This window comes from Thalia democratica, chromosome 1 (assembly GCF_965202585.1).
Source record: "Thalia democratica chromosome 1, ktThaDemo2.hap1.1, whole genome shotgun sequence".
Taxonomy (NCBI): Eukaryota; Metazoa; Chordata; class Thaliacea; order Salpida; family Salpidae; genus Thalia; species Thalia democratica.
In genome coordinates, this window is record NC_139165.1 from 50887192 (window position 1) to 50915097 (window position 27906).

The window sequence follows — 27906 nt, forward strand, 5'->3', positions numbered from 1 at the left end:
ACAAGTGATAAGTTTTCTCTTGGGAACGGCTGATCTGATGAAAATGACGTCATAAGACAGTACTGTGACATATACTCTTTTATTGTTATTATACACATACAAGATTGATATACTGAAAGAACTAATTTCTTTGAAAAACTTCTTAATACAGTCATTTGCTTAAACCCAGTTTTCTTTTAAAGTATAGTAAACTTATTAGATAAACTTAAACAAACATAGTTTTATGTTTTCAGTTGTTACGATGAATATAATTGGCTAATATAAACAAATAGTTCAAGTTAAGGTATTCTTTTTTACATTTTTAAAGAAGTTTTTAAAAGATAATTTTACTAATAAATTTTATGAGCAGGTTTTGTTAAACCGTTTATGCGTAATATTTAATGATATTTTATTTTATATACTTTTTAATGAAGTTTAATAAACAAGATTTAGTTTTAAAGTATTTTATAAAAAATAAACATCTAAACTGGTATGAATTTTTAAAGTTAGTTTGTTTTAATATGTGACAAAAGGTTTTAACTGCGTCTAAATTATAAGACAAAGCTGTAGAAAAGCTGATATTCTATGAATTTTATTAAAAAGAGTTTTTTTCTAAAGAAAAGAGTCATTATTTTATAGCAATATATGCACAAACAAATATGAGCAAAAAAGAATAAATAAAGAAAATGTTTTCAAAAAAACTATTAAAAGTTTTGTATATAAAAAAACCGTCAAAAAAACTGTAAAAAAATTCACCAACTTTATAAAATAACTGAACAGAACTAAAAAATTGATTATTTATATCGTACCATGGGTTTTTTTTCAACTTATCTATTTCGTAAGATTATTTCTTTAAAAATAATATTTACTTAGTGAACTTATCAAAACATTCACAAACTCTTCAAAATTTATTAGTGGTTGAGTAGTTTTAAACTATTTTTTAACCTTTTTCTTTACTTAGTTTACAATATATAAACGTAAGTATGTTTTAACAATCCAAAACTTGTTGTTACTAAGTAGTTTTTAAAACTCTTAAAATAATGTATGTATTTTCATGTATGTTTTAAAACTTAACAAAAAGCTTTTACATCATATATTAAAGTTTAAATGTAAAATTTCCAAGCTTTAAGTTGTACTTTTAAGTTTTAAAGTACTAAACTCAAAGTACTACGTTTATACTATTAGAATGTAATTAAGCTTGTTGAAGGTTTTAATATACTATTAATTGTTATTTTTTACAAGTACATTTAATTCTCTTACAGAAGCACAATACATTTTGAGTTTAAAAGTATACAACTGAAATTTAAATACAAAAAAGAAATAGTTTATTTCAAAGCAATCCGAACTTTTCCATTGTTCTGATGGTAATTGTTAACTCTGTTCCGTGTAGAAATTTACTGGAAATTGCTTCCGGTGCAGGGGTCGTTAAAAACTTAAGTTGTTTTCGATAACACTTTAATTTAAATTTGCTTCGAATACAGATTTGTTTGTAAGAAAAAAAAAATTGCATGCATAAACTAAAGGTGCTCCTTGTGTTTGTTGCCATCTTGCTAACAAACGCGCAACAAGATTACGATGAAGAGGAATATATAGTTTACGATGAAGACGTAACATACGATGGAGACGAACCTCCGCCGATGTTCAACACGATAAACTCAACGGCGGCACCGGAAAAAATCATTGTCTCCGCCACTTACATGCTGATTTCTGTTGTTGGAATAATCGCAAACTTCATTGTGTTTTTTGTGATAATTGCAGGACGAGAAATTTGTAAGTTTAAATATCATTAGGCTTTTAAGTTGAATAAAAGCAAACTGACTATAACTAAAATTGACTTTTTCATGCAATGAAACAAGTATATAATAATTACATAAAACTCGGTGTACTTTAAAAAAGAAATAATTATTTATAGACATTTAATTAGTATAATAGTATAGCGACTTAGTAACAAATTAAAGTAAAACAAAAAATATGATACTAATCACTAGTGTTTTGAGTTTAAGTTAGACTGCCAACAAACGCATTTCAAAAGCTTTTAAAATTAAATTGAAAAACATAACATCAAGTTTTTAAAGTATTAAGATTAAACAGTTTTTTTATTTACTATTTGTTATCTTAGACTTTGTATCTTTATTTTTTTAAAGTATAAAGTCCACTAAAACAGCTACTTTTTTCACAATGAAAGAGAACTTATTTTGGTTTTATAAATACTGAGAGTTTTTATTTTATTTAGATACATTTAAAGATAAACTTAGGTAATTTCAAGTTTTAGATGTACATAACTTATCATTGAACTAAAGTAAATTTTATAAATCAGCAAAAAAAGTAATGGACAAAGAAAATAACAAGTTAAATGCTTAAAAATTTAACTTTTAAACTGTTTTAATTAAAGGTAAATTAAATATTCATTATTGGTAACAACATAAATAAAAGAATACTAATTGTACCAACGGTATTTTGCTAACGATTATCTTTCACCAGTATTAACAAGTTTCTTCTTAATCATAAGAGCTCTTCTGGGACTACTTCCTTAAATAAAAATTGTTCAACTAACTACATTATCCCTTGTTTTCTTTATGACGAAGTTTTGTCATAATCCTAGTCATTTCTTATGGTATAAGCTTTATTTAGTTTTAGTAGGTAGTCGAAAATTTATTTCATACTATTATTTTTCAATGTACGTAAAACTCTAGTTGTATTTTTTTGCAGCTGCTTACAGCTGTCTTTCTTTGACGATTTATTAAATCAAGATTCTTACCGAGACATACAGATAACTCAATTTTATCCTTTTCTTTAATTGTTTGTTTGGCACCGTTGCGATTGTCGACAAAAATCTTCCTTTTGAACTTTAATCTACAACTAATAGTAGATAATTATTCAATGCAGTCATAGTTTTAGAAAGTGAATGAACGAACTATGACTAAAATTTATACTTTAAATACTATTAAATATATTTACAACTTGAAACACTAATAAAATTCTAAAATATATTCATATATATTAAGAGCTTAGCAAGTTAAAAAAACTAAAAGGTTTTTAAAAAGCACAAAAATAGTCCATAGCTTTTATTCTTTCAACTGCCTTGTTTTTGGATAAAACAAAACATTTTTGCAGCGAAAACGGTCACTGCAATGTATGTGCTTCAGCTGACCATAACTGACAGTTTATTTTTGTCTATGCTACCGCTGTTTGCTATTCATAAACTAACAGATGATTGGACTTTTGGAGTTGGTAAGTAATCTATAAAACCATGAAATAAATAATTGTATCATAAAGTAGCATTGAGTTTAAATACGTTTATTTTCAAGTTTAAATGTATTAAAAGTCAATAATGTTAAACCTTACAACCTAAATTTTAAACATATAAGTTTTTAAAAACAAATTATCGTTATATCATTCATGTACTCTGATAACTTTTGAAATTTTAAGTAATCTATTTTATAAACTTGGCACAATTTTGCAACCTTGTTTTACTGATCATCGAAAAAAGCTATAATCTATGTTTCTATTAAATATTTATGTAAAAGCTCTATATTTTGTTGCAAAACAACTTGTTGCTCTTCATTGAATTGCTTACTTGTGAACTATGGACAAACATTACGAAACATAATCAATTATATATAAACATAGTGTATTATATTTAAACATTAACATACAAATACAAAATTTTCATGAGGACAAAAAGTTTACTTTTTACAAACAACTCTGAATAATAAAAACTTTACTACTAAGTTAAGTAAGAAAAAAATATAAAAAATTAATTTTTTTCAACTAGTTAAAAATATTAATATTTTGTCTAATTATACTTGAATGTATAAAGTTATAGATTTAGTGTTTAAATAAACTAAATTTTTGTTGGTGACTTTAATTAATAAAGTTGTTTAAACAGGATTTTGCAAAGCAGCCAGGTTCATTCAAACACTCAACTACACTGCAAGCATTTTGTTTCTAACCGCCATGAGCGTAGACAGGTATGTAGCAGTAGCCTACAACACGAGGTCACAACAGGTAATTTGTTTAGTTTGAACCAAGGAGTGCTTCATTTGTATATTGTACAATGTACATGCAATCTTTATTTTTTATTTTTTGAACTGTAAACTGTCAGTACAGTTTGATACTTAGCTGTCAGACGGTTTAATAATAAAATGAATAATAACCAACTGTTGTAAGAAGTTTAGAATTCAGTTTAAATAACACAAACAACTAAAGTTGGTATTTATTGAAGTTACAAAGTTTTATTTCACGTAATTCACAAAGAAAAATTATGTTTAAAGTTTTATGTAATTAAAGTCTGCTGGGACAAAAAAAAATCTTTTTAAAATATGTAATAAGGAAACAGTCATCAATCATTGTTTGTTTGCTCATTTTCATTTTAAATAAAACTAAGTTTAAGATATCTTTTTTTGAGTTTTGAATTTAAAAATAATTAATGTCCTGTAAACTGTGTTTTTTGACAATCAGACCATTTGTAATTTTTAAAACTTAATCTTTGACATATCGTATAAAATAGTTTTTATAGGTTGTTTTTCTAGCCTGTTATAAAACCAGATTATACTAAACTTTGACAGCATAATTATTTAAAACGTTCAAGGTGAAAATCAGTTTTTGGCTGAAAATATTTATAAAATTAGGGCAGTAAACTTTAAACATTTTTAAATTTAATCAAAATAAAAACATCTTTAAATTACAACATCTAGAAAAAATCAAATAGAAGATTTTGTGTAAACTTGTTAAAGTTTTAAATAAACTTATTAGTCGTTTTTTAAACTTAAAAAGTAAAAAAACTTGTTTTTATATCAATGAAAACATCCTGTTTTAGTAAAACTAAGTAATTAAACAACTAAATTTTTAACTAATAATGGATCATTGAAAAAATTATTATGTAAGTACAATTCAGTCAGCTTCCAATCGTAATAAAAACAAAACTACTTTTACCAGCTTTAAATAAACGTATTTATATAAACATTGAAAACTAGACCAAACAAGATTAAAACTTTTTAATTATCAGTTAAGGACGAAAAAAAGAACTCTTATTGTATGTTTACTAATTTGGATTTTTGCTGGCTTAATGTCGTTACCCCAAGCACTGTTTGGAGAAATTCAACTAATGGGTGTAGGAAGAAGTCTTTGTAAGATAGTATTTCCGGGCAGTTTAACAAAAGATCAAGTTCTGAATGATTTACCGTCGCTTTATTATTACCCGTTAGTTGAAATTGATTTGTTATTGCTGCATTTAATTAGGAAACTGTTATTTAGTTAAAATCTTAAGTTTAAAAGTAGTTTTTAATTATGACTAAATTATGAGTTTAAAATTAAAGTTTTAATGCATAAAAGTATTCGAATATTCTGTTTTTTTTTATTAAGTTGTGCCAAAATTTTTCAAAGGTATAATAATAAAAATGACTAGCAATAAAATAGTTTAGAGTATTTGTATAGATAGATAAATATTGGTTAACATAAAGACATATTTTTAAATGTATCATCATTTGTATTATGTATATGTGGAAGTTTAGTTAAACTGGTTGCAATTAAGTATCTAAAAAATACATTAAAACTTTCATAGTCAAAAAAAAGTTTTATGTAAACTAGTTACTAAAATATTTTCTTTCTTTTCTGTCAACCTCATTTTTTGCGCTTAAAACAGTTTTTTTTTTGTTTTCTGTAGCAATTAAATAATACAAATATGAACTTTTTCTTTTTTAGCATAGATTCGATGTCTAGAAAAAGTTTAAATAAAAACTAACTTTAAAGCGTATTTTTTAAATTAGATGCTCAAGTAATAAAAACCGTGAAAATTAAGTAAAAAAAAAAAATTGTTTCTAACTTAATGCATTAATAATTGTGTAAGTCAAAGCAAATACAAACGAACATAACAGACATTAATTTTTAATTGAAGATTACACAATAAAGAAAATATAATCAAAAATAAACTTAGACAGTCTATAAAGTATGTCTAACAGTACTAAAATAAACAAACATTTTTTTAGTGAAGAAACGGAAGGGGACTCAAGTGGTGAGTTTTTTTTATGAAGATCTTACAGTCAACAACTAATTTTTTTTGAATTTATTGTTACTTATATATATTTAAGAACAAAAATGCTATGACTTTGATTGCTTAAGTTTGTATCAAATCCTATCAATATTTCAACGAACGAGAAACTTTAAATAGATTTGAAGTATTTAACCATACTAAGTCAGTGTTTTTTAGGCAATCTGGTTTTAATTATGTTTTCAAAAAATAATGAAAATAGACCAATAAAAAAGTCTAAAGTAGAAGTAAAACAAAAATAGCTTTTTTTTCAAAACGATTTTAACTATAGTTTATTTAAATTGTAAGTAAAAAGTCTACGAGTTTTAAAAGTACTATAAATAAAAAAAATTAAATAATAAATTAAGTTTTAAATAAGAAAATAAGTTAAAACACTAAAGCCATCTTGGAAGGTTCCAGATTGAACTAAAGGATAGTTTGTTAAATGATCAACTAATTTAATAGAGTTTACATAAAATGAACAGAATTTATTTATTTATTTAATTAATTATAAACATTAAATCAGTATTTATTTTTAATCAGAGTAGGTGTTTATATTTTTGAGTATATTAATTGGGTTTCAATAGCATTGGTTCAGTCTAGTTTGTAGAAAGTTGTAATATATATGTTTTTTTTAGTTTGTTAGTGTATTAGTAAATAATTTCATAGTCTACATTTTATCTGTGTAAATAAAATTGTTAGTCTCTAATTTATATTTTTGCCAGATAATAAAGAAGATTAAATATTTAAATCATGAGCTGAAATCACTGATAAAATTTAAAACTAGTAATAGGTTGACTTATTTTATTATTATTAGTGTTTTTATTTTTTCTTATTTATTTTACTGTTTTTTTTAAAGAAAAAAACTTATTTACTTTTTTTTTGTGGTTATTTACATGATTACATGATTGTTCTGGTATACTTAAACTTCTACATTTAGACATATATTCTAGATTGTAAAAATTGATAGTTCTAATTAAAAGGATAGATTTATTTTACATTTTTTATTTAGTTTAGGCAATTTCTTTTTTATGGATACAGCTTTATTTTACTGTTTTTTTTTTAAATATTGCTGCTTTACTTTATGTGCTTTTTTTTAATGTTATAGCTTTAATTTATTTTTGCTTATTTTTAAATAAGTTATATATAAATTCCTAAGTTATTTATTAATTAATTTTATTTTTTTTTTCAATTCGTTTTTTGAATCATATAAAACGTTAAATTGTTTGCTAAAACTATTGATAAATTAAAAAATTAAATACACTTCAGATAGAAACTTAACGTTTTTACGTAGAGTTTAGTATATATTTTATGTGTATATAATGTTAGATATATTTAACACTGACTCTTTAACAATTTACAGTGGAGTACCACAAGGTGGTGTAGTTGGTCCCCTTCTCTTTTTAATTTATATTAATGATATTTGTTCAAACATTGATATTAAAAGTGAGTTAAGCTTATTTGCAGATGATGCCAAAATCTTTAGTCAGTCAATTACTTCATTACAACTATCTTTAGATAATATTTACATATGGTTAAAAACAAGAAAACTAAACTTAAATCCTAGCAAATGTAAAATTCTAACCATTAACAAAAAAGAATCTTCTCCAACTGACCTCTTAATCAATAACATCAAGTTACCAGAAATTAAAGTTTTTAAAGATTTAGGAATTTATATTTCCAAAGATTTGAAATGGAATGAACATATCAACTATTTATATAAGATTGCAAAAACTACATGTTATCAAATATTAAAAAGTTTTAAAACTAATTCTGCTTCAATTCTGACAAAACTATTTAAAACATACGTTCGCCCTAAACTTGAGTTTAGTACCAAAATTTGGTCACCCCATTTAAAAAAGGATATTAACAAAATTGAATCTGTGCAAAGGAGTTTTACCCTTCATATTCGTAGTCGATGCAACATATCTTACACGTCATATAATGATAGAATGATTAGATTTGGCTTGAAATCACTGGAATATAGAAGATGGGAATTTGATTTATTAACTCTTTACAAAATTATCAATGGCAAATATAAAAAAATTTTTAACCAGTTTTTTAATTTTTCCCAAAATAAATATCAACTAAGAGGAAATAATTTGAAAATAAAATGTAAACATGATTTTCAAAACAGTCAGTGGCAAGGCGCATTTTTTCACAGAGCAAAAGCTATGTGGAACAGACTACCTCAGGATATAGTATCTTGTGAGAGGGTAGAACAATTTCGTTTAAAGCTAAAAAGATTTGATTTAAATACGATAAATACCAGTAAAATTAACTAATTTTTCACTTTAAACAAAAGAAAAAATATTCGTTTCCCTACGCCTCCCCCCTACAAACTATTATTTTACTTATATATTTTGTAGTTATGAATTTTGTTTTATAAGCCATGATTTTAGACAAACTTCTTTACTGTGTGTACTAAGTAATATATAACTTTGAATTTTTTGAATTGAATTTTCAATTTAGTTCATTTGTTTATCATATTGTGTTTAACTTTGTGTTTTCATTTAAATTATGTTTGTATATATATAATTTATCCAAAAGTTTTGAATATAAGTTTATTTTCTTTTTCTCTTTTTGTGTGTCCTGTTTAAGTGGCTCAGGTTTTGATGCCTGAGTCCAACATTGCACAATAAACAATATAATAATAATAGTAATAATAATAATAATAATAATAAAAATAATAATAATAATAATAATAATAATAATAATAATAATAATAATAATAATAATAATAATAATAATAATAATAATAATAATAATAATAGTATCTGTGCAAGTTTTTTTTTCTGATAATTTTTTCAGAGAAATATTTATTGTTGTAAAGTTTATTAGTTTCATTTTAGATAGAGTTTTTCGTTTTAGAGTCTAAATTTTGTCTGTAAGTTTTTTTCTTTTTTTTTTCATTTGTAGCTCATTATAAGTTTGATTAAGTTGGGTATGCAACTCTATGAAACTAGTAAAATTTTTGTAAATGTTTAAATTTTCGAGGAAATTGACAATGAAAAGATTTTGGTCTATATACGCTTGTATCGGAAACTTAAAAAAAAATTATCACAAAATTAAACTGTAACTTTTATAATCTATCAAAACAATTCTGTTTCGTTTTTTAAGCTTTCATATAATAGCCAATGTTAATTTTCGTAAAAAATAGCCATAACTCCTTTCCTTATGACCCTAAGTTTATATAAATACTAAAAAGGGTACATAACTTTAGCAACTATAAATAAGTTTAAATGTTGAAACATATTTTACTAATAATAGTTCAATAAATGATAGTAATTTTCTCAAATTTTAGATATAATAAACACATGTATGTTAGTTTTTAGGTTTTATGTTTCTTTAAAAGAAATTAGTTTAAGATGTTTAAAGTTTATCGACATATCAGATCGATACATGTTATATAAAACAGATAGATATGAACGTACATACGAACAGTTTTATTAATATTTATATTAAGTTTTTATCGAACTTGTTAAATGTTCACCTATTTTCACCAACCTTTACTGAATAACTAGTCTTTAAATCATTTTTTTTCAATTCTTTAGGAGAAAAAAAAAAATAAATAAACGTTCAATGCATTGTCAAACTAGAATTATAGATTATTAACATTGTACTGACTTTTTTTTTCTTATGATTCGTGCATCATGACCGAAACATGTATAAAAAAGCCTTTTTATATAGTATATATGTTAATATTAATTAATTAAAACAGTTTAAAAAAATAACAAACATTCTATAAGGTCACTATGTTTACACAACAATTGGAGATGAAAACAGTACTTTTGGTGAGTTTTTCATTCTACTATAACTTTGTTTGAATTTTTAAACAAAACAATACAAAACATTTTACAACATTTTATAGACTACAACCTACTAGAAGGAGTTTCTTGCAGGGATCCTTCTTTAGGATTACCAGAAACTATTTGGAGCATAGCTAAACTTGTAATTACGTTTGTGATACCGTTCGTAGTAATCAGTAAGTTTTTTTTAAGTTTAAGATGAATAATTTGATGCAAGTTTTAAAGTTTAAAATAATACAGTCATTTTAAATATTAGTTTTTGTAAATATAATTGCTTAACTTCCTCGTTTTCTTTTGTTTTACTTAACTTGTTTACTTTGTAGTTGTAAAAAAAAAACTAGCCAAGTAAATGAAAATTTTTATATATGTTTGTAAAGCAAGTTAAAAAGTTAAAAAACTTAGTTAAGTAAATTAACCGTACGATTGAACTAGTTTGTATTTAAAAAAGGTACAAGGTCAAATAATTAACCTTTTGACTTATACTATTTTAGAATAACCAATCTTAGTTCTATATATAATCAATTTATAAATTGTGTATTTAGTTGAAGTAAATTCACTTTAGAGTATTTTGTTTAATTCCTAAAAGCATAAAAGTTAATTATAAATAATCATAAACTAGTAAAGTACACAAGTTTATAATTTATAATAAAATCATTAATTTATTAACATAATTTTTTTTTTATATTAGTGATAAACTGTGACCTTTTTTTATAATATTCTATAAGATATAAGATATTCAAAATTGTCAATAAAAGAATAAAGAAATACTTTACAGCTGTCAGCTACGTATTTATAGTACAAAAACTCAGAATTTCCGAAAGCAAACTAGCCAGTTCAGTTGGTAGTAGATGTACTAGAGTGCGTAAAAGAGTTACAAAAATGGTAGCAATTCTAGTTGTGTGCTTTGTGTTATGCTGGTTTCCATACTATATAATGACGCTAGTTAAGCTAAAAGGTTATTTGTCAATGATTCACTTTTTATCACTAGCTAAGATTTCAACTATGTTATTTGCATGTTTTGACTTAATTAAGCATTTACACTTGTCTTTTTTTATAATAAAGAGGCATAAAATTGATAGCTTATAAGAAAAACTCAAGCAAAAAACTTGATATAAGAATTATTTTATATTAAGAATTTTAGTGTTTAAATTAGAAAAATATTTTTGATAAGTGAGAAAATTTATAACCTAAATAATAATCAAAATATAGTTAAACATAGTTTACTTAAGCTATATTTAAAATATTCTACAATCATTAATAATAATTTGATAAAAAACTCAAACAAAGTTTATGAATTTTTTTTTTTCTTAGTATTAACTAATCAAAATTAACACTTTTTTTACAACGTAAGGTATTGTGTTTTTTTTAGTACATAAACGACGTACGTAGTAAAATTGTTACATCTACGTATCTACACACAGCATATAGTTTAACATTATTATTAACATTATTAATGTCTTATAAGTTTTCCATTTAATTTAAGAAACAAAATACCAGGAACATCTCTGAGCTATACAACATGCGACTACTTAGTGCAAGTTTTTACTGCGATGGCTTACGCTAACTCAGCAATCAACCCGCTTTTGTACACTTTTCTCGGACACAATTTCAAAGACAGACTCAAAGAAAGCATAAGGAACGCTAAAAAAGCTATTCTTCCCGAAGGTTTCTTAAAAGACAAAATTTTTGAGTCAGCAATGTCCAAAAACGGTTGGAAAAATGTGAGCACAACTTTAATAAACAAACAACTAATGTTAAGTCAAATAATATTACAATTTTTTAGACTTCTGGAAGTGAACGTAACAGAAAAAGTCAGTTTTTAGATAGCAATGGTACTTACGATTATCGAGGAGTTTTATTACAAGATATGAACAAAAAACATGACTCAAACAATTCTAAAAAAGATTCACATTCTAAAAGCCTTTCTTTGACAAAATTCAAAAACGTAAGTTAACAATATTTGTAGCGTTTCTAAACGACAAAAAAAAAAACACTTTTATTTTTGTCGAAATTACCAACTTAAACAGTATTATTAAAAAAAAAAAAAAGTTAGTGTTGATAAATCTTTAAAACTTATAGAACAATTTTTTATACCACTAATTTTGTAAACTGAAAACTGATACAAAGCATACTTTACGTAACCTAATCTTAAGTTTTATAGTTTTATGTGATTTGAAAAAACACTTAGTGATGTGTTTACAATGTATTTTGGAAATGTGTGTATTGTCGTTTAGTAAAAGTCATTTTCATAGAGGCAAACAGAAATTCCATTATGTGAAACTGAGATGACTCCTGTCGAGAGGTCATCTGCTAATGGAGCTGACGATGATCAGACTAATCACTTTTTCATTAACAAACAAGAGTTATGAAGCGTAAATTCTCGAAATTGAGTTTAGTGTTGTTAAAAGATTTAAAGAAGTGTTTGTTTATGAATTGAAAAATGAATGATTAGTAGGAAAGATAATGTTAACTTACAAAAATGTTAACCGATTTAACAACTTTATGTAATATTTTTTATTTTCTGTAAAGTTATTTTTTTAATTTGTCATTTAAAAAAAAAACTAAAACCTTTTTATTAACTATTAAAAAATATAATTATAAAAGAATTCCTTCACTGTAATAAAATACTGTTTTAAAGTTTTTGTTGCGAAATAAACTATAAGTTTTTTACATGTCACAACCATCTGTATTTTGAAGTTCTCATTGTTTATAAACTTTTAAAACTATTTTCTTAGTTTGATAAAAATTTTCGGAGACATTATTTATTTTTTAATTTACATTAATTTATTAGAGCTATTAATTAGTTAAAGCAATTTAAAATTTTTCAACAAAAAATGTAGAGCTAATCATTAAAAAAAATTTAAATTAAAAAGTAAAAGTATTTGTAGAATAAAGTTAACGTTGACTTTTATAAACCAGTACAAGGTTTATAAAACATATAGTAACGAAGTAAGTTAGAAACGTATAAATTTAGAAAAGATAAAGTTAGAATCTAATCGAGTTAAATAGAAATATGTTGGAAAAATACCAAGTTACAAAATTTCAAGTTGGGAAACATAATGGGTTAGAAAAAACCACAATACCAAATAAATCGAGTTAGAAACGCATAAGTTAAAAACAAAAAGATATAATTGCACCCTTAATTGAACATTGTATACAGTTCAACTAACACATTTATCTAAAACTGATTTTTTTCTTAATATTTAAAGTATTATATGTATATATATATATATATTTATATAAAGGTTTATTTAAAGATGCAAAACTCAAAGGACTCGAGTTTCGTGACTATTCACTCATCAGCTTCAAAACAAGTTTAAAATAATAGTCACGAAACTCGAGTCCTTTGAGTTTTGCATCTTTAAATAAACCTTTTTAATAATAAAGCCCTCAAGGTGGGCTCAGTGTGAAAAATTTAATTTATTAAGTTAAATAACTTAATTCTATATATATATGGTACATGTCTAAACACCGCTGATCTTTGTTTAAAAGATTTATAAACGAAGTAAAAGTTAAATTTTTTTTTAGTAAAATATTCAATTAAGTTCAATATCTTTACTTTAGAAATTTTTTTTATGGCAGAAAAACAATAAGAAAACTAATTACTTACTTTTAAATAACCATTGAAAATATTAAATACTTATAAAAGTGCAATAGTAGAGTATATTTAAATAAAACATATAAACAGAACATAATAAAAGTTTTTATAGTTTAAAGGAAGATAATAGCTTTTTTATATTTTAGTTTTAATACATTTAGTTAAACAGAGCAATGGCATAATAGAACTTTTCTTTGAAAAATACTGGTTTGTCCAAATAAACAGTTATTGCGTCATTCTTAAGATATACTTGCACACTGTTTAATAATTTTAAACAACTAGGTATCATACTTCTTCGCACGGTATACCTTATTTATATAATTTGCAGCATTTACAACTCTTTATGATATTTATGAAGTTTTTCTGATATTAAACCTGCAAAAAGTCTTCTATGCTTCTTTAATTTTAGACTTAAAAAAGCGTATAGTTTGTCCAATGTAGGTTTTTTAATAGGAACAATTACATCTATAATAACTCAACTTTTATCGTTCGGTGATATTGGATCTTTTACGTGAGGGGTGAACAAGGTTTTTCGTCGGTGGGCCAGATAAGGAAAAGTTTTTTCGTTAGCTGGCAGTCTAGCCATTTCAATTTCGTTAATTCACGAAAATAACTCTATTATTGGTTTTGACAAAGTACTGTGATCTTTTTTTTTACTTTATCTAGTGTAAGTTTAAAATATTATGTAAACTGTACCTAAGAGTTTTTTATTTTGCTCTTCATTTCAAATCTCAGAAAAATTGGTGTAAGTTTCAAAATTTGGTCTAGCGGGCCTGATGTACATGCGCACGGGCCGCATTTTTATCTTTCGTGCGCCGTATTCAACTTAAATTTAAGAATATTTGCGGGCCAGTCACTTTCACTCCGTGGGCCGTACGTTTACCACCCATAATTTATGTCAAACTTACAACATGTTTAGATACTTAGATTACTCTAAGTTTTAATGCGTAGCGTGGTAAGCATGTTCTGTGATTTATTTTGTGATATTTTTTGTTAGGTTAGAGTTATTGACTGTGTGTGGTAGCTTTAGAACCGCAAGAAACTTTTACGACTCATACGGCTAATTTATATTTTGAGAAAATTATTTTTTGTTAAGTATTTCAAACATTTACATTTTAAAAATATTGGCAATTAATAAAATACCCTTTCACTAGATTAGTTTTAAATAGTTCTGTCCAGTATAAGTTAGTTTACCTAAAGTTATGAGTTATTGTTTGCTTGAAAATAAGTTTTTCTAAATAACAAACATCCTAGTAGTAAATTATCTTCGGCATTTTTAATCTCTTAATTATAAAGTAGTTATACTAAAACTCTAAGATGATTTTTTTCCAACTTAAACATAAAATACCTATTCAACAAGGGTTCATTACTACACTACATGTTTTCGTCCTTTACAGAATGGTAAGTATAGACAACTCTAATAATATGTTAATGATGTAGTAAAATTTTAGTGCAAGGTAAGCATAAAATAGTTTTTACACAATACAATCTCAGTCTATTGAAAGCTTGTGATCTGATAATCAAAGTGGTATGATCAAAGCCTTATGTTTACAGTTAAAGATAATTAAAATATAAATATAAAAATATTGCAAATATGTACATTCTATTTAAGAATAAAACACAGTTTTGATACTTATACTATTGATCTTATATAAACTAAAATTTTAAATAATAAAAAAGCTTAAAATTCTTATATACTTTAGTTAGAAATAAAATGTTCATACTAAAAAATAAAATTAAAATTTTGTCTTTAAACAAAAGCATTTAAATTATGGGCAAATTTAAATAGTATTTATATATTTTATTTGAGTTAGAACAATTATTGGCTAATACTATTTTCATTCGTTATAATTTACAACAATTACATTTATTCATTTATTTTAAACTTCTCCTACATGGTGTTTGATGTTCCAGTATAGTTCAACTTTTTTTCAGTCTATAAGCGTGTTTGGTTAACTCAGTTCTATTATATTTATCATTCTTTAAGTTACTAACTATGCTATATAATTTATTTTCTAAAGTTCTATCCGTAGAGCCAACTTAATATTTTTATCTTCTGACCTTCAGTAGCATTTTAACTGATTTTTTTGCAGAAATTTATTGCCCATCTGCAAATATACTTTTTTAATCATCGAGGATATGTTTTGTACGATTGGTTAGCGGTTGAATTCTTTTAAATATGTATTATTTGAAAGATCATATGTGACATATAGAAAACTCTATCAAGTCTTGCTAACTGATATAGTTATTTTGAGTCTTTTGATGTACTTTTTAATTTGCTTTTTTTTAATTCTTTCAAATGCTGGTTACTATAACATTAGCCAGATTATCGTCATTAAATCAAGCAACTTGCTTTATTATGTACAAAAATTTCAATTGGTTTGAGATGAATAGTTCTATTATGTCGTCTAACTTCGTTATTTTTAACACATTAACAAGCATTCCAGCACCAATCAGTAAAAAATTCCTATCTTTGTCATTTAAATGAAGAACGTTCATGCTATTAAAGACAATAAAAAATTTTAATACTGCACTAATCACCAAGAGATATTGCAAATCTATACTATAAATGAAAATATCCAAATGAAAATTAAGAAGTCTTAAGATAAAAAGGACCAGATCGGGAAATAATATCTATTATAACCAGTCCTTTTGCCACCCCATCAAAACTAACATTAAGAAAACATTTCTACAATTAGCAAACAAGCTTTTCAAAAAGTAAGAATATATGCGGAAAATCATTAACAGGAACATTATCAAGATAGAAGATTTGTCTGGGTAAAACCGAAATTATATTATAGCTAACCAACGTAACTGCATGATTTTAAGACAGAACAACAGAAACAACAATATAAGTACACTGTGGCAATATAAGATTAAATTAAATTAAATTTTCTGCAGAAAACCGTCAATTAAAAAGCCACAGCAATATTAAATGAACTTGCCAACACTTAAGAAGTTTGCAGTTTGGATTTTTTATTTAGTTTTTATTTTAATGTTTTGTTAACAATTTATTCAATGTCTTGACTTGTAAGCACATTTTAATGCTAGATATGCTTTATTTTAATGTCTTTAAATTTCGGAACTTATTCACCTTGCATCGCATTTTTGTATTTAAAAGTAATCCTATTTAGTATATATCTTCTATAAAAATAGTTTTAAAATTGTTCTATTTTAATTTTTTTATATTTTAGCTATAAGTTTTGGTTTTCTGCGCATTATAAGTTTTAAGTGTAAATTAATAGCTTCAAAAGTGATAATTATAAAAAAATTTCAGATTTTTATAAAGTGAACTATCCAAAATTATAATTTTTTGTAACTAATACATGTAAAAATCATCAAACAATAAAGCATTTAGACAGAATTTCTAAATTAATAATTAAAATATATTAATTTGCGTGTATTAAGTTTTGAAAAGTTTTTAATTTAAATCTTAAGTAAAAGTATAATTACTGAACACATTTATATACAGTATACTACCGCTTAAGTGCGCACTTTGTTTGGTACGCATCACGCCTTAAGTACGCACTTATCCAGAAAGACAAAGTAAAGGATGTTATACTAGAACTTATAAGAAATTCCAGTTTTTTTGCCTAAATTTTCAATCATCAAGTTTTTCCAGATTATTTTATGTTTCCAGGTAGAATGGCCAACCTGCTGAGTTAGCCTGAGACTTTCACAACTTTTAAACTAGGGTGAGTAATCCTGAATAGTCTAAAGTAACCTGAGATTGTGACAGTCCTGTTATTAAATGTTAATAAACTAAATACTTATGTAGTAGTTGCAGAAAAGTAAAAAGAATAATGATATTTGAGCTGTAATGCTATAAAATAAATATAGATGACAAAGTTAAAAAAACCTACAAATACAAAATAGTTAAGTCATAAATTAATTTAAATGTACATACATCGATGTTTTGAAAATGTTTGGTAAACAAAATGTAGTTTGGTAATTTTCCTCTAACAAAACAAAATGTAGCTTAATATTTTTTTTTAATCATTGACTGACATTGACTTTCTATATTAAATGTATGTATTAATTATGTAGAAACTTTTTATAGAAAAAATAAATCGTTTCAAGATTTATAAAAAAATTTTACAAATTAGAATTATGTATTAAATGTTATTTAAAATAAAAAGACTTGTTTGTTTGGCTTAATTATTTGGTGGCTAGTTGTAAGAAAGAAAACAAACAACTAAATTTCATATTATACTATGTCGTCAAAAAGTACGCACTACCCGTGCTAAGTACGCACTTTTTGGTCGGGTTCAATTTGCGTACTTAAGCGGTAGTGTACTGTAGTTCTTCAAGCTTAAAACATACAACTATGTTTATAATTACTGTATTGATATGTTGTGCTATTTTTATTAATAGCAATTACGACTTCATAGTTAGTTACCTTGCATTTGTTTTATATTATATTGTTTTTTATTTTTTTTTTCTGGTTATCACTAAACTAGTCCGTAACGGACAAAAAACTTTAGCACAATTACAAACTGCAAAGTATATTTATTACTTTCTCATTTTTTAACAAGTTCATTTCAAGATTAATAGTTTAAATACAGTTAATTATTCAATTCAAATTTAAAAAAAAATTTAATACCGTTTGTTTATTATACGATAGTCATAATAAATAAGTTCTACTAGGAGATGTTGGTTTCGGACTTGTACTAGTTTCTAACTAATTTAAACTTTGTCCGAAGTAGTTTCCTTCAATTAAATCTCCTATATTATTTTTTTTTTTGATAAATTTTAGTTTGTTAAACCACAGTTTTAGACCAATTAACTTTTATTCAAGTTATAATTTTATTTCAAATTATTTACACCTAATAAAATTAGATCTAAATGATTTCGGTTGTAAAATTCATAATAAGTTAATTCAGAATGAAGTATTAATTGATTTTAATAAATTAAGCGCTTGGCGAATAGCTATTAAAGTTTTTTCAAAAACTATTAAAACTTTTTTATTTTAGAAGCAAAACTGTAAAAGGCTAAACAACAATATTGCAATGAAAACAGTCTTAAACTTTTTATTTCATCTTTGGAAAATTAAATATCCCGATATAAAACTTAGTAAAAAATCGTCATTGACTATTTATTATGCGTTATGATGTTTTAAAAAACAATAAACAGAAATTTCTACTTCCGGAGAAGAATCAATACAATTTATTCTTTCAAAATTTTGTCATGTTAACAAAGTTTTCCTTCATGAGCTCATCCGTAATTATACTTAATTATGGAAAGATATATTTAAAAGTCGTGGAAAATACTGGTATTTTAAGTATTATTTTTTTTAATATTTAAAGTACTTTCCATGAATTATAAACATATCTTTTTCGAATTTAATATAAGTACTGATGAGCTTGTTTAGAAAAACTTTGTTTTCTTAGTAAAATTTTGAAAGAATAAATTGTTTTGACTATTTATAGTAATAATGGCCCGCTTACAGCCTAAACTGGCCAAAGATAGCGTTCTTACAGGGATAAATACAAAAAAAAAAGACAATGTACAGTATATATGGAAAGACGAATAAAAATCTATCAAAAATTAAAGGCAGTTTAAAACCTATTAAAAAAAAGTTTAACGAGTATAAGTAACTATAATATTGAAACACATTAGTAATAGCTATAAAAATAAGCAATTGAAATTGTTTTGTTTTGATTTGTTGTTCTTTATGGTCTACTAAAGAAGTCTTTTTCTCTTTTATTAACTTTCTTGATGATGAGAGATCACAAAAAGTTGAAATCATCAGGTAGTTTTTAACTCATCAAATCCTATATTGAAGCTCTTCAGTTGCGCTTGCAAACGTTGTTGTAATGTAGTCTTACTTTTGCTAACGACCAATGCGTTGCACAGCAACACCTTTGTAATGTGCTCTTTATTTACCTACAAAATATGACAAAGATAGCAAAGCCTACGCTTGGTCATGTGAAGGTTGGTGTACATATTATTGGTATGAACAATACGTTTTAGCACAAATAGAAATTTAATATTTATATAAAGGAGTAATTATTGTGGGAATATGTTGGTATTTTTCTCTTGCACAATTGGCAGGGTCAACGTCTTGCTTTAAGAGCACTGCAGACGCAGACACGATAAAATACCGACATAATTTAGGATTATCCAAACTTTTGCAGTATTTCTGTAATAAAACTGCGTTTCTCACATACTGCTTCATTGTTTTGAATGTCGAGTAGTTTGAAGTTAGTCATCCATAAGGAACTTTTGATGAAATTTAAATTAAGTTTAGATAGAGAGAAAACCAAGAGCAAGAGCAGAGCCATAATGAACATTTGACGCTACGTTTCTTGCTTCAGGGTAAGTATATATATATATATATGTAAGTATACTATAGAATACAAACATGGAGTGGAGTATTGTTTTAAAGATCAAACATGCATCCAACGGAGTAAGTAGAATTTGCTTAACTTGCAATACAGAAAGAGCAGTAATTGCAGCAGAAGATAAAGACCTACTTCTGAATAAGCGGCAAGATTTATAGAATATTTGTCCCCACAACCGACGATTCTACTTTAAATAACTCTGTCTACTTATGTACTAATTTATTTCACAACACTCACATTACAATTACATACACTTGCAAGCTTAATACTTCATGTTTTTAAGCTGTATAAATTATTGACCAATTTGTTAAATTTATTATGACGTAAAATTTCTGCACAACTCAATTTAATTTTAATTTTAAAAACTTGCCTATTCTTAGAGCTTTTTGAGGTTAGTGCCTACTTTTATTAAATTTGAATTTTTTGTAGACAGTTTTATAATTTTATGTTTTTATCCCAAACTTTGTTTTTAAACCATAAAGTTCATTTATAGTTACTACCTACATAAACACTATACATAATTTTACATGCTTTTTCTGCTTTTTTTCTAATGTGTGTTAATATTTTATAGACTCCGTAGATCTGTTCTTAAATTTATTTGAGAGCAGTGAAAAGCCGTTAGTTGAAATAAAGTTTTAGCACAAGAACATCTGTGGTATTTATTCCGATAAGCTTAGCTTATCAGGATCTCCAGGATTTAACGCCTTTTAACTTTACATCTTATATATATATATATATATAAAATAAGGTTAATGTTCAAACTTAAACACCTTCTACTGAGCCAACTTGAAGGGCTTTTAAATAATTGTTTGAAATGGCGATTTTAAAAATTCTGGTACATATGTTTCATATACAAATTAAAGCTTTATGAAACATATGTACCAGAATTTTTAAAATCGCCATTTCAATATATATATATATATATATATTAAAAAGGTTTATTTAAAGATGCAAAACTCAAAGGACTCGAGTTTCGTGACTATTCACTCATCAGCTTCAAAACAAGTTTAAAATAAAGCACAAAACAAAATCACTAATGAAAGTTAAAAATTTTTTGCATAAATAGATTATGACGTAATTTTGAAACTATCAAAAACCATGCAAAACGGCTTGTGCAAAAATTAATTTACCAATCGACAATAAACTAGCAAAAATTCATATAACTTCAGTGAGTAACTATATATTAGGACATATAATTGAAAGAGATAAAGATAAAATTAAGATGCAAATTGAAATTTAGGTTATTTTAAGATGAAATTAAAACTTGTTAAACTTTAATAGCGTTTTTTTATATGTCTACAAGACGATACAAACTCGCTTCTTTTGTTTAGGCATCTCTTGTCTTTCAGTGCATATACAACGGCTGATGCTTCTTTGAGACACAGCCTACATATTGGGCTATTGCCGTCGGCTATAGTCTGTGCTTTTTTCTTTAAAAAGTCCAGAGCATGTTGAAACAATTTTAGTCAAATAAATTGAAAAGAAAATTTACACTTATAACTTTACCACTCAACAAAAAATCTCAATAAGTATTTATAACAAATGCAGTTACTTTTTTAATACTTCAAAGAAAATTTTAATAGTTTTTAGATAAAAAAGTAGAACACTGTTTTTCTAATTCTTAGTAAAAGCAAAACTTAAAACCTAATTTATAAAACTTATTTTGGTTGTAACTGGTCTGAGAATGTGGTAGTATACCATGTTATAGTATAGACTATACAAAAGTAAGTATTTATGTTAGATTAGTTTATTTATGGTAGATTAGTGCTCCTAGCTAAGTAAATGATAAAAACATGGAACTTACAAACTTTTTAATTTGGTGAAACTAAACCTAAAATTAATTAAAAAAAGCATTGATATTATACTTAAACTATATAGTAGCTTAACTTTATTTTTAAAGACTACAACTGCAATACATCTACAAGTATAAATTAGTTTTCTAAATAATTGTTGTCGCAAATACGTATATGTGCGTTTAAATAAACAGTTAAAAGCAATCTTCTAAAATTATAAAAGTCAATGTTTGAACTCTTTGATTGTACAAAAACTAGTTATAGAATATTTTTAATAAACCTGACTTACTTATTTCATTCTAAATTAACAAACATTTGTTTATATACAAATTTTTATTTACTAAGTTTATAAAAGGACTTGTACAATAAATAAAAATAAAAAAGAAATTGTCCTGGACAAGACGATAAAAGCTATCCAAAAGGTGTGCGACTTGATAACTGAAAGGTTCTTTGTGTACCAGGTTCTAGTACCAAGCAATTTTTGTCGTTTAATAAATTATAGTTAAATATACTAAAAATTTCAAACTCGTCTAAAATTCATAAACATAATTTTGAGAAAACTTTTAAAGCTTAGTACAACTATACACCAAAAAAACTATATTAAGCTATACTATAATACAAATGTTCATTCAAAAATTATATTGTTTTTGCTAGCTTGTGGGTTTATTAAGTTTTACAAAGCTTAATTAACTTCAAAAGTTTATATCTCAAACAATGCAAAGTTTTAGACAAAAATTTTACATTTTGTGTAGCAGAAAATTCAGAGTCTGTACTACATAATTTTTTTGTTATACAAAATCCAAAAATTATTCTCGAAATTAGGCGCTGTAAGTACTTTTATTCTTCCGCATTTTTCCTTGGAACATTTTATAATGCTACCTCTAGGTCAAAGACAACATTCTGCTTGAACCACTGATATTTCTAGCAAGTTCTCACTGTCTACCAGTACTATAAGAAATCTATATAAACCTGGACAAATGACCTTTATTTTATTGACATTCACTGAGCACTATTGGAAATTATACTGTTTGCAGTTCACTACTTACCGTAGTGAAATCTCTAAGCATAATATAATTGAACTATTTTGGATTGAAGACTGTATGTATTTATAACCTTTATATAAACATTTTCTCTTGGTGTGTTTTTTAACTTATTTTTTAACTAGCTAATTATGTTATTTAAAATGATATAAGATTTATCTAAGTTGTGTTTTAGAATGGTAATATAAATTAAAATTATTGTAACGAAATGGCATCTTTCATATGCAGTTTCTATTTTTGAATGTTGTGTATTAAACTTTTCAGTGTTAAATACTGAAATTTAAGAGAAAATTAAGAGTCTGATGCAACAATGCATGCGTATTCTACAGCCATATACATACCTATTAATTTTATTGCAGAGATATTTGAGCCACAACCTTGCTGCAGCTAGTACGAGTGTCAACAAATAGTTTTCGAACTGAACTTCATTATTATTTTTACAGTCTATTGTAAATTAATTTTAAATAATCCTCACTTCTAAGTATTTTTTAATTTAAACGTCAAATAGTTAATTTTCATTCTCTTTTATACATTCTAAAATATCTTTTTCTTAGACTTAAGCTTTGTTTAAAGTATTGATGTACCGGACTCGCTATCCGGCTCCGGATCCGGCCGGATATTGCCATTTTTGTCTGATATCCGGATCCGGCCGGATCTTGATATGAAAAAAAAAATCCGGGTCCGGTTCCGGCCGGATTCTCATTTGAAAAAAAAGTCCGGATCCGGGTCCGGCCGGATTCTAATTAAAAAAAAAGTCCGGTTCCAGCCGGATCCTAACAGAGATCCGGCCGATTCGGATCTAGTTAGTAAAAAAGAGCATACAGAAAAGTATTTTTTCAAAAACAAACCCTGTGTAAATTAAAAAGAGTCATTTTCGTCAGAAAATACGTTCGAAAATTAAACACCTACCGTGATTGACTCATTTTGTACACGTTACTGATTTACATTTGTTTGCATTTAAACTATGAAACAAACATTTCAGAAATGCAACTCTTTACCTATGTTGTAAAATTAAAAACTTTACTACCAAATTGTCTACCTTATGGCTAGCTGTTCTACTGATTATTAGATTAAAGTAATTTTAGACTCAGGCTAGTTTATACTCACTCTAGCTAGTTTTTTTTGACTTAAACAGTGGCAACCCTGCTAGTTTGAAAATTTTTGGGAATTTTTGAAAATCTAAGGCTGCGTTAGGCTAGTTTAGTTTTTTATAAAAACTCAGACTAGTTTTAAGATTTTTTGAAAAACTCAGGCTAGTTTTCTTTTAGATTTTGAATGAGTTTTAGATGATCCAGTTTTCAACATTTTGTGGTTTTCTAGTTAGTTTTGTTCAAGGACTTGATTTTAATTGATTTTAGATTGGTAAGGCTATAGGGGGTCCACCTTGATTTTTACAAGTTGATCTTATTTGATAGATTTTAATCTTAGCTACCAGATACTTTTTACAGCTTAACAAAATTCAAAGTAGTTTTCGAGATACAAGGGGTCAAAGCCCGCCAGCTCAATAGCTTCCTTATAGAAGGTGCAAACTAAAAAAGCGAAAAAAAAACCATTTCATTAAAAATCCATCTCCTTCTACAGTTTTTAAGCAATCTCATTCAAATTTTCACAGTTTACTCTTTACTAAACTTTAAATAATTTGAGAGTAGGAAATTTTTTTATTTTTAGAAAAAGTACCCTTTTTTCAAAAAAAGGTGTTTTTTTTTGAATTTTAGACCTTAAGTTTGTAAATTTCAATTATTTGAAATTCCAACACTCAAAAGCTTTTAAACTGTGTAAGGAATATTTTTTTTGAAAATTTGAGGTACCTAGCTTAAAGAACCTAGGAGGAAATAGATTTTAGTGAAATGGATGTTTCCGCGTTTTTAGCTTACGCCTTCCCATTAGGTCCCTATGGAACTCTCGGGCTTTGACCGCTTATACCTCAAAAACTACTTTGAATTTTGTAAAGCTATAAAAAGCATCTGGTAGCTAAGATAATATTCTATTAAATAAGATCAACTTGTAAAAAAAGTATTTAACCACCCTATAGCCTTAATTGTAAACATTACTTAAAATGTTCAACCTTGTGGATAGCTGTTCTACTGATTTAATAGAATAAATACTTTCTACTGCTTAAAGTAATTATTTTTTGGTTTTCCAAAGCCTCATTCTGACTCAGGAAAGTCTATAATCACTCAGGTTAGTTTTTTAAATCAATGAGTGGCAACCCTGATATTAGCTAAAATTAGGTGATATTCTGGTTGCCAAAAATCATGGAAAGTTTATAAGTTTAGCAAAAAAGATATTTTAGTGTTTTTATTGTTCTTTCAATTTGAAGTATTTTTTACTGTTCTTTAAATTTCAAGTTTTTCTTTTGTTCTTTCAATTTTAATGAAATTTAAATGTAAATATTGTTCAGACCTTAATCATAAACTTAATTAATTTTATTAATTAATTTAAATTAATTTATCATAAACTTTCTTTTTATTTAATTATTTTAGCAGCACATTAATATTTTTTAATCTAATTTTTTTTTACACTATAGTTTTTCAAAATTGAAAAGTATGTATTTAGATATAACACATAAAAGATAATCTTCACACAATTATACTTAGTTAGTAGTTATTTATATAGAATTGCATTATCGTACATAGCAGTGTTTATACTACTTACATTACTAATAACTTAGAGTATTAGTTTTCCGGATCCGGCCGGATTTTAATTTGAAAAAAAAATATCCGGGTCCGGTTCCGGCCGGATCTTAATTCGAAAAAATAACCGAATCCGGTTCCGGCCGGATTCTAATTTAAAAAAAAAGTCTGGGTCTGGCCGGATTTTAATTAAAAAAAAAAGTCCGGGTCCGGCCGGATCCTAATTTGAACAAAAAGTCCGGATCCGGGTCCGGTACATCACTAGTTTAAAGGTCCTGATTTCATTTAAAATATTTTTTAAAGCGTAGAGTTTTGACATTGTTATTTTGTGCACGGTTCCTTGTATAATTAGTGAGTGTAAAATTTTTTTAAATATTACTTTTTTAATAATAACCAAACCACTCAATTATTGTACCTAGTTTGTGTAAGTATAGTATATAGTAACTTTAGGTATATTATAGCTAGGTTAATGTTATTATTTATTTATTGTTAATAATGTACGACATATACGATAACCATACAATTCTATTAATTGAAGTAATCTCCATATTGTGGTGGGTAAAATAAAAACTTAATTAAAAAAAAATCTATGTAGGTATTTAATTTTTTAAATGCAGTGTTTAAAACGATGTGTATTATATTCTATACTATGTAAAAGTATTATAAAAAACTTCAATGATACAAGAATCAAACAGCTTTTTTCTCCCTAATAATTATTGCTTTAATTGTGTAACTCACACTATTATAATACTTTAGTTTAGTCATTTATTGTCAGATTTAGATAAAAAATTTATAGTTTTTGTAACGTACAATTTATTACTAAAAAAGTTTTAATTACTAATTCAATAAATACTATTTTCAACATAAAGCTAAAAAATGTGCAAAAATAAAAGAATGTTTTAATAAAGATAACTGAATTTAGAAATACAAACGACAATAAGATTTGTTGTTTTAAATGCTTTAAGTAAACTGATAGTTATTCTTTTTTTTAAGTACATCGTTTAAAAAAACTTTTAAATGCTCTAACTTAATATTGAAAAAACTAGGTAAAAGTATTGCTTTAAAAGTTTTTTTTTTCTCTCTCAAGTTTAAGTTAGGTATCGATTTTTATACGTAGTTGCTTTTTGTTACACTAAATTTTTATTATAAATGTTTATAAGTTTGTTAGAAAGTTTTAGATTTAGAAGTTGTGAAAGTGTAATCAATAATAGTTAAATAAACTGTTTTTGAGTTGTAAGCTTAGATGTAGTTAGTAAATTCTATGATGTTTTTAATTTTATGAAAAGGAAAATATTAGTTTTATGTTTATTTTTAATAATAAAAACTGTGATTTTTATCTTATACTCTAAAATTATATACTCAAACAAAAAATAAATCTTTGTTTATAAAAAATTTCGGGGTTGTTGTTATTTTCTAAATTATTGTTAACAGCCATTATTATCTTTTTAATATTATTATATATTCTAAAATTGTTTCAACCATTAGGGCAGTAAACTCAATAGCTGATGGGTTTTTTTAATTGTTTTACAAATAAAAAGTTAGATTTTGAAAATATTAAAAAGGTTTATGTACTAAGAAGTTTAAATTTATTTTGTTCTGTGCCAAGAGAAAATTAACCAATACTTAAGCTAAAGAGTTTAACCTAACTCTAACAAAAATTATATATACATTTAAAAAAACTTAACTTAAGAACAAAAATTAAATAAAAATTATGAAACTGCGTTTAAAGATAAAATAACTAGTTTTTATAAAGACTTCTACAATTTTTAGTAAGAGTGGTTTCTATTAGAGTATTTAGTGAAAACTAGAATCTTTAATGCAGGGTTTCCTAAAGTAAGCAACGTCGTTCCCTTTGGGCGATTTAAGCTTTCAGTAGCAATAAATAGAAAGCGGTAAAATTTAAGTTTTTAATTAACTAGTACTGGGGCGACTTTTTTTAGCCAAGTGGGAAATTTTGAAAACAACTTTAGGAAACCGTGGTCTAATGCCTGGTTTAAAACTGTAATTAAAAAAAAAAACTCTGTTACTACTGGATAATTGTGTGATAAGTTTATTACATTATTCTTATTTTAATGTTCCTTGATAACTTGATGGTCGTAAAGACTTTAGCTGTCTTATTAACAAAAAGCTCTTATGAACTATCAAAAATATTTTGACGACTAGAAAAATGTTAGATTTTTAAACATATCTGTTTACGTTTATCCAGTTCCAATGGTTCATTCTTGTATTATTTAGTTGTATTTTTTTATACTCTTAAAAGTATAACTAAATGAAATTCTTAGACAAAGTATAATATGAGTACATTTCAAGGCTCCATAAGATACAAACTTAGTTGTACGTTCTAAAAACAGCGAGTCAAAAGAACTTTGACAAATAGTATTTATTTTATGTTCAAAAGAAGATCTTAGTTATAGTTTATTTAATGTTGGGAAAAAACTTATTATCAGTAAAAGTTCTTTAACAACTGTTAATAAAGTTTTTGACATAATTTTACTACTTTTTATTTATTCAATGCTAGTGAGTGTTTTAATATAAATAAAATACTATTGATGAACTTTGTTTTTATAAACGTTTTTAGATGCCACAACACTTTGTGTTTGTATTTTTGTAACTTTTTAATTGAAGAATAACGACTATAAATCATTCAAGTAACAGCTTACACTAAAAAAGTTTTATAAAATT

At 25.5% G+C, this 27906-nt stretch overlaps 1 protein-coding gene across 1 annotated transcript; it reads left to right on the top strand.

The window, feature by feature from the left end:
• Positions 1-1464: 1464 nt before the first annotated feature.
• Positions 1465-12486, top strand: LOC145849129 (somatostatin receptor type 5-like). The gene is made up of 11 exons (XM_082954227.1): positions 1465-1749; positions 3094-3210; positions 3869-3987; positions 4988-5181; positions 5967-5992; positions 9757-9801; positions 9879-9992; positions 10592-10771; positions 11314-11537; positions 11600-11761; positions 12069-12486. Exons 1-11 carry the CDS (start codon positions 1488-1490, stop codon positions 12183-12185), a joined length of 1560 nt encoding a protein of 519 aa, XP_082810353.1. The 5' UTR covers positions 1465-1487; the 3' UTR covers positions 12186-12486.
• Positions 12487-27906: the final 15420 nt, after the last annotated feature.

Coding starts and splice junctions, on each gene's coding strand:
- LOC145849129 (XM_082954227.1), top strand. CDS start 1,488: ATGCATAAACTAAAGGTGCTCCTTGTGTTTGTTGCCATCTTGCTAACA. Junction 9,802..9,878: donor AGATGAAAACAGTACTTTTG/GTGAGTTTTTCA, acceptor AACATTTTATAG/ACTACAACCTACTAGAAGGA. Junction 9,993..10,591: donor GATACCGTTCGTAGTAATCA/GTAAGTTTTTTT, acceptor AATACTTTACAG/CTGTCAGCTACGTATTTATA.